This window comes from Hippocampus bargibanti, linkage group LG13, assembly GCF_051943395.1.
Source record: "Hippocampus bargibanti isolate YZ-2025 linkage group LG13, ASM5194339v1, whole genome shotgun sequence".
Lineage (NCBI taxonomy): Eukaryota > Metazoa > Chordata > Actinopteri > Syngnathiformes > Syngnathidae > Hippocampus > Hippocampus bargibanti.
The window spans coordinates 20,324,320-20,332,674 of record NC_142746.1 but is presented as its reverse complement, the minus strand read 5'-3'; the positions used below and the strand labels follow the sequence as shown (position 1 = coordinate 20,332,674).

General features: G+C 41.3%; 1 protein-coding gene across 1 annotated transcript in view; it reads right to left on the bottom strand.

Annotated features, from left to right (window-relative positions):
- Positions 1-8,097, bottom strand: part of papss2b (3'-phosphoadenosine 5'-phosphosulfate synthase 2b) — a 19,141-nt gene extending 11,044 nt beyond the window's left edge. Inside the window, exons 1-5 of the mRNA XM_089012372.1 lie at positions 7,900-8,097; positions 2,922-3,036; positions 2,091-2,326; positions 338-476; positions 96-214 (exon numbers count right to left, since the gene is read on the bottom strand). Of these exons, the coding sequence (XP_088868498.1) occupies positions 96-214; positions 338-476; positions 2,091-2,326; positions 2,922-3,036; positions 7,900-7,926 (636 nt within the window). The 5' untranslated portion in view covers positions 7,927-8,097. The remainder of the gene's footprint in view (positions 1-95; positions 215-337; positions 477-2,090; positions 2,327-2,921; positions 3,037-7,899) is intronic.
- Between the last annotated feature and the right edge of the window lie 258 nt (positions 8,098-8,355).

Genomic DNA, 8,355 nt, shown 5'->3' with positions numbered 1-8,355 from the left:
AACTTTTCCGTTGTCACGTTGCGAAGTTCAAACGGGCGGGCAAACAGAAACGACCTGTGACATACGACACAACGTAAAGACTCGTCACTTCTCACCTGCTCGCGGAGCATCTCCAGCACTTGTTCCAAGCACTCATTCACGGAGAGCTCGCCAGTTTTAAGCAACAACTCGGGCGCTTCGGGGCGTTCGTAGTCGGAGTCGATTCCTGTGAAGCCTGCCAATAAAAAAAAAAAAAGCAGAAAACAACACCGTAGGGGATTGCGTTTATTCATCCTGCATGATGATTGAGGAGGGCAGGGTGGAGACATGTAGTTAGTCAAACAACGTGAAACGTGACCTTTAATCTCGCCAGCCCGGGCTTTCTTGTAAAGTCCTTTTACATCTCTGCTTTCGCACACCTCTAAGGGAGCGTGGATAAACACCTCAAAAAACGGTAGCCCGGCGCTTGCGTGGATTTTCCTGGCCTCGTTACGATCCTGTGGGGACAATAATAACGCGTAGTGTTAACAATGGGAAGTAAATTACCGTATTTTCTGGTGTATAAGCCGCACCGGTGTATAAGGCTAACCCCCAATGAATGGTGCGTTTTCAAACTTTTTCCATATACAGTAAAGTCTCGTTATATCGATATTGGATATATTGATAGTACTGCATATTACGATACTATTTTCATTTCCTGGCAAATTTCTAGTCTTTTATGTATAATTAGTTCAGTTTAGTACAATACCTGGTTATTACGATAATCCGGTTACTACGGTGCCCTTTTCATCTCCCACCAGCCATTTTGCTTTGCTTATATCGATACAAAAGTTGGTCACGTGACCAGCTTTCGTGTCTTGCACTGTGTAGCAGAGCTGCAATAGCATCTGAAACATACTGTAGTCTTCTTATACAGTATACAGTTGTTCAACATCAATTTCAACCATGGGGAAACGTAAGAATTGTGACATCGGAACGAAGTACAAGGCAATAGTGGCTGTCGAGGAGCAAATCATCCATCGCAAAAGAGTTTGACGTGCCGCAGAATACTTTATCAACGTAAGTAATGTAAATGTTGCAGTTTTTGTTTTCCATACATGTATTTAATTGTGTTGTATTCAGATATCTTTATCGCTTGCAATAATCACTATTTTTCATCCAGTATGTACATGCTGGCGTTCGTGGTTTCTCTTGTGTGTAGAACAATGTCGAGTCACGATTGCAAGAGGGTGTTATGAAAATAATAAATGATGTTTTTATTTCATGCATAAGTTTATTTTTCACTTCACTACAGTACAAAAAAAAGCATGCTACATACGCAATCCATGATTATCGGCACCCAAACAAGAAAAAAAAACAAAACCCGAACAAATTCGGGAATGGCACTCTGCTTCATATTTTGAATTCCCAAATAAATGTGGGAATGGCAGTGAATGAGTTAAAAAATGTTCATCATATTTTGCTGTTTGTTCAAACACATTCAAAAATGGTTTTAAAATTATTCTGACAGTCAATTCAATGGATTAGTTAAGGAAGTGAGAAAAACATAATTTGTGAAATAATTTAGAAACGCAGTTTAGTTAAGGCGTGGCGGGTTTATTTAGTCAAGTGAGCTATCAGGACATCTGGAAGAATAAAAAAAAAAGTAATTTGGGTAAATGGTATTTGACGTCACTGAGAGTTTGTTTGAGGTCATTGTACACTGAGCTGTGGGAACTTATTTGAACAAATACATTTTTGAAACATTGTTGACGGATATTTGTGTGATGAGGGAATGAGACCTCCCCCTCATAGAAGAAGTACTAGTGTGTAACCCATAAAATAAGATATATTTTGTGTAGTTTTAAGGCTTAGAAAATTAGAAAGTAGAAAATTATGTTTTATGGTGACCTGGGAACGGATTATTCTCACTTTAATGGTTCTCTATGGGAAATTAATTTTTGGGATACACACTTTTCGCCTTACACACTATGTCTGGGAACCAATTAAGTTCGTAAGCTAAGGTATCACTGTATATGGAAAAAGTTTGAAAATACACCATTCATTTGGGGTGCGCCTTATACTCCGGTGCGCCTAATACACCGGAAAATACGGTTACCTTATACACTGACCTTGGTAAAGGGCGAGATGAAACTAGTGATGCAAACAAGTCCGGCATCCGCAAATAGTCGGGCCACCTCAGCGATGCGACGGATGTTCTCTTCGCGGTCCGTGGCTGAGAAGCCTAAATTCTTATTCAGGCCGTGACGAATGTTGTCGCCGTCCAGGGAGTAGCAAGGGATGGCATGGGATACCAGGAACTCTTCCAAGGCAAAACTGATAGTTGTTTTTCCAGCCCCAGACAAACCTGGTCGAAAGAAGAAAGAATACTAAATAATACTTCCAAATCCTGTGGCAGTGTTTGAAATAACGTCTGCCTGGAAGCAGACGTTTTTTTTTTTTTTTTTCCAAAGATGGCGGCTTCCCTCTCCAGGCAAATTGGCGTTTTCATGTTTCTTAAAGTTTATGTTTGTTAAAGTAATTATAAGTGCCTTACATGCTGGGTCCGAGAGGACAGTAATTTCATCTGTGCTGTATGTCATGCATATTAGCATATTTGACAATAAAGCTGACTTTGATTTTGACTTTGACAATACAATAGCACATTTATTGTACATAATATAGGGTATATTTTGTGTAGTTTTAACGCTTAGAAAATTAGAAAGTAGAAAATTATGTTTTATGAGGACGTGGGAACGGATTATTCTCATTTTAATGGTTTCCTATGGAAAATTATTTTTTGGGATACACATTTTTCGCCTTACACACTATGTCGGGGAACCAATTAAGTTCGTAAGCTAAGGTATCACTGTACCTTTGTTTACAACGGTTATTCAAAAAAATATGACCACTATATCAGGGTGAGTGGTTACGACAATAGACAAATGGATGATGTGATTTACCTGTGAGCCAAATGGTGCACCCTCGGAACCCTCCCCTGGTGCCCACAACCTGTCCCCTCTTGCTGCGACTGACATGGTGGGCCTGGTAGACCACATTGGTAGACCTGTTGAGGTTCTGTGATTGAACAAGAAAAGACAGTAAAGTGTCACTTCATGCTGTTCATCTCTTGTTGAAGACAAAATGTGCACAATTTGACCAAGGCATCTTAAGTATTTTGATAACATCTCACCTTCGGTTTGTAAAATTCAACACGATGATATTGAAGCACATGGGGACATTGTTGACAAAAATACGACTATGCACTATGCAAACTATCGTGTCCTGCTCCACCTTCTTTAACGAGTCATAATTTTGTTGACACAAAATGTGGATGGATATTGATTGATGGACATTTTAAGTGTCTTGGGTTTGGTCAGTGTACACAGATGGGCAACGCATACAGTAGCAGTGGGGCCCATTCAAATAGAAAACGACAGGACCGATCTCATAAAATGAAACATGTCTGTTGTTTGACTGTATAATGCAGGTAGGGATTTTTTAAGTGTCTGTGGAAGCTCTCAGTCATACAGGAATGAAAAAGTTTCTTCATTCGTCATCTATACTTCTTTGAAGGTGTCAGACGTTTCGCTTCTCATCCGAGAAGCTTCGTCAGCGAACTAAATTTTGACGGTGCCAGAACATATCCCAGATGTGTTCGGGCAGTCGACCGGAACACCCTGAACCGGTTGCTAGCTATTGTGAGGTTGACGCACTAACCAATGGCTATAGTATAGCCATTGTTTCCTTCCACATTTGAAAATCATCCATTGCAGGGTCATTGAACAAACTAAATTAGCTAGGTGGCTATCTGTCTAGCTAACTAATCATAATATTTTTTATTTATAAGCGCCTTTCAAAACTCTCAAGGTCAGTTTACAGTCATAGGATAAGTTTTTCTATGGGTGAGCAGCGGCAACCACACGTGCCAGCGTTCACTTACCTCGGAAGTAACTCAAATATATAGAAAGCTAGCTAGCAAGCTAATGGATAGTTAATAGATAGCTATTAGATATCCACTAGATAGCTAGCCAGATGGCCTGCTAGATAGCTAGCTAGATAGCTAGTCATCTAGCTGTCTGGCTGGCTATCTAGCTAGCTAGCTATTTGCTATCTAGCTGGCTAGCTATCTAGCTCAGTAGCTATCTATCTGGCTATCCGTTAGCTATCTATTAGCTGGCTAGCTAGCTTTCTATCTATTTAAGTCATTCAGGGTTGAGTGAACGCTGGTGCGTGTGGCTGCCGCTGCTCACCCACAGAAAAACTTATCCTGTGACTGTCAAGTAACCTTGAGAGTTTTGAAAGGCGCTTATAAATGAAATGTATTATTATTAATGTTTGGAGCCTGAGTATTCGCTCGTGGATGTTGCGTCATTTCACCCCCTCATCCCACAAGAGAAGGATGTGACTCAAAGCTATCTATTAGCTGGCTAGCTAGCTTTCTATCTATTTGAGTTATTCCGGGTTGGTGTGTGTGGCTGCAGCTGCTCTCCCACAGAAAAATGTATCCTGTGACTGTAAAGTAACCTTCAGAGTTTTCAAAGACACTTATAAATACAATGTATTATTATTGTTAATGTTTGGAGCTGGAGTATTCGCTTGTGGCTGTTGCGTCATTTCACACACTCCCCTCCTCCCGCAAGAGAAGGATGTGACTCAAACATGTCATTCCCAAGACATGATTTAAAACCTTGGCTTTTCTGTCATTACTTGGTAAAAGCCTCGGACGGGAGTTCATTTGAACTCTGACTCAAATAATATCGTCCCCTATTTGAACACCTACACTGTCTGTAAGTAAAGAATCTGCTTTAAATTAAATATAATCCCCTTTTTGGATATCCAGTTAGAAACTCATCATTGGTAAATTAATATACAGTACAGTGATACCTTGGCTTACGAACTTAATTGGTTCCCAGACAGAGTGGGTAAGGCGAAAAGGGTGTATCCCAAAACTTAATTTCCCATAGGAAACCATTAAAATGAGAATAATCCGTTCCCAGGTCCCCATAAAACATAATTTTCTAATTTTCTAAGCCTTAAAACTACACAGAATATACATTATTGTATGTATAATAAATGTGCTACTGTATCATAATTAAAGAAATAAACTACTGTACAATAAAGTCGTTTTATTTACCTTTCTGAATGTCGTTGATGGCTTGATGGAATGGAGTGGCCGGTTTCATCGGCTTTAAACACTTGATGAGGAACGTAACCTTTTTCATTCACCATCTTGAGCAGGGGTCTCAAACTCCGGTCTTCAAGGGCCGCCGTCCTACATGTTTTCCAAGTCTCCCTGTTGCAACGCACCTGAGGCTGTGTCGCAACAGGTGTGTTGCAACAGGAAGACTTGGAAAACATGTAGGACGGCGGCCCTCGAGGACCAGAGTTTGAGACCCCTGACCTTGAGGAATGTTCCCTTGTAAGTGCTTTCTCTGTGATAATTTTATCTAGTTCCTCATCAATTGTGTTCTGATTAGCCGGGTTGGTAGGTTTTTGCATCAAGTGTACAAATGGCTTGTGCGGGTTGTTTGCGGAGCCTGTTTGATGGGATATTTTAACCTTGCAGTCGAAAGTCCTACAAGTCTCCCTGTTGCAACGCACCTGAGGCTGAATTGCAACAGGTGTGTTGCAACTCACCAACACACCTCCGGCCCTCGAGGACCGGAGTTTGAGACCCCTGATTTACACTGATTATGTCGATTGGGCAACAACCCAATGGTCTGTTGAGATGCCTGTCCAATGTGGTTACAAAATTTAAACACTTCAAAAGCATCACTCTTTTTTTTCCTCCCCCGCTCAGATCCCAAGTGTCTAAAATCTAAATAAAGCGGGATGTTTTATGAAAGGGGCTGTATTGACTTGCTAAAGGGAGGCGGCGAGGGTGAGAGGCATGGAAGGAATGGCGGTGGTGGCGGAGGTGAGTAGGTCCGACTGTACAATGTGTCCTGTGTGCTTGCCTGCGAGGCAAAAGATGATGTGGCAGCGTTCGGATTCACAAGTCGCCTATTTGTATCCACTCTTAGCTTTACCTGGAGGGATTTTGCTAACGTGCGCTAGTGTACTGAATGAACGATTCACTGTAGTGCGCCGATGTAGTTTTCCAATCTGTTCTGTAGTTCCTTCACTGAAGTAGAGTTATCAGCGTTACAGTGGATCCTTGAAAGCAGGTTTTTATATTCACGATGAGTTACATGAGTGTCTGCGGTGCTCATAATGAAACATGCGGATAGAATAAACCTGTAAGGATAGTTGTAATTGCATTGTACCAGGCAGTCTTCCACGAAAATTAAGATCATGAAGTGTCTGTTTGGATTCTTGCATTGTGCAAGTCCTCGACAGTGGGTAGAGCTGTGCCACAACAGGTGAGTATAGTTTTGCTTTTTTGATTTTAGCTTTGCCGATGACCCATTTTGTGTTTGGGAGCCTTTTACTGAGCGAGTTGCTTGTTCTGTAGCCACAGGGGAACATAAGTTTTCTTGCGCCGGTCCCAAGCCAGGATAAATACAGAGGGTTGTGTCAGGAAGGGCATCCGACGTAAAAGCTTGGCCAAAACAAACATGTGAATCAAACCTCTGAAGAGGGAAAGGGAAAAAGACATGTATTGATATTCCTATTTCTTTCAAAACTTTAAGATCTTTAGCATGCGGATCAAACCTCTAAATATGGAGGACACTGATTTGCTGTGGCGACCCCTTGAAGGGAAAAGCCGAAAGGAAAAGAAGAGGTACTGTTGGATGTCAATTTTTTTAATTGGAATGCCTGCTTGTCTTGTTGTTGTGAATAAATTATTTAAAATTAGAAAGCTATTTTTTTTTGCCTGTGGTGAAATTTTACATCAAATACCCGACTACATATTTGCAGTCAATATTTATAAGAAACCAACCTCAAGGTCATATGAGTCAAACAAATGAAAACCAAATACTGTAGTGCGGTCGGTTTGTAACCTTGTTTGGCTGTAAAATGTGAAATGACATACTCCTTTTTTGTGCCCTCACTTAACATGAAATACTGCTACAGAATAAATAAGAAGCTATCATCCAAATATAAGTGTTTCTAGTACGATAACCTATGGCCAAAAATGTCATCGACTCTCAGGAATAAGCTCATCCAGAAAAATCCATGGGGCTCCATCCTTCAGCATTTTATTTAATATTCGAAATGTGCAGTAAAAGTATATTTGTAAATTATTTTCGCAGCCATCTTTTAAGGAAAAAAAAATCACTGATACAGTATATTATGGTCTTTTGACTATCCAGGTACACACACAAAAATATAGATTGTTTTTCCCTGCTGCTACTCATCTTCTGTGATCGCCACCGTGTTCTCCAAAGCTGTCTTGGGCAGCATCTGATGCCCGAGTGTGTTCAACTCAACAGTGGTCTCTTTCTCATCCCCACCTTATGAATAGGGCATATTGACATGAATTCAGGGCAACAACAACAAGACCTCCATTCAGAGTTAACGTATGCACTCAACATCACATCCAACAGTATAGAAGATTTACATTGTTCCATATAAAAATTGTAATGTATTTAAATCAAAGTAAAAATATTTGTTTTTGAAGGGAACAATGTCTTGAGTTGGGAGTACTTGGCAAATGTAATGTAAGTCAATGTAATGTTAGTGACTATAGGGTTGTATACTTATACGTGATTAAAATGATAACACATTATGCTGTTTTGTGGTTGTGATCAGTGGGGAAGAACACCGAATCAAGCAGACAACAGACCAGACTGTCATATTCATACATGTTGAATTAAGCCATGGTCAAAAGTAGACTTTTGTATCGGATCTAGTTTCCTCCTGCATGTGTACCCAAAGAAGTGGTGTTAACCCGACTACAAAGCTTTGAAGACGTTATACGGCTTCAAAATAACATTGTTGTGATTTGACAGTGAGTTTCATGACAACTTGAGAGTGAGTCGATGTGGCTCTTACCGTACGAGGCTTCTTAACTCCGGACATTTCCGACGAGGGAGACGCCGCCGATGGGCTGGTGGACGGTGGACACCGGACTCGCTGGGCCTGTGATTGTGCCGCAATCGGTCGCCGTTAACTTTTTTAGGGGGGCTTCGGTCACCAAATGTGCCGAGGGGGGCTTTAAAAAGGGCCTCCAAGACACGTAGCATTCCACTGGCTGGCCCAGCCTCCAGCCAACCTTCCTCCTCCCTCTCCTCCGCCCGCATCCACACAAAATTCAACCCCACTAGTTTGTCATGCCGGGGCGTTACTACACGAGAATTCCGGCCGAGCCCACTCTATACCGGCGGATTTAAAGCCGCGCACGACGGCGCCCATAAAGTTGGAGTATAGCATTTTTCACCACCCAATATCTCTTGTGATGGCATTTCGACCCTCCCCTGAAAGAACATTTTCAAACGAGCATTTTTAGTA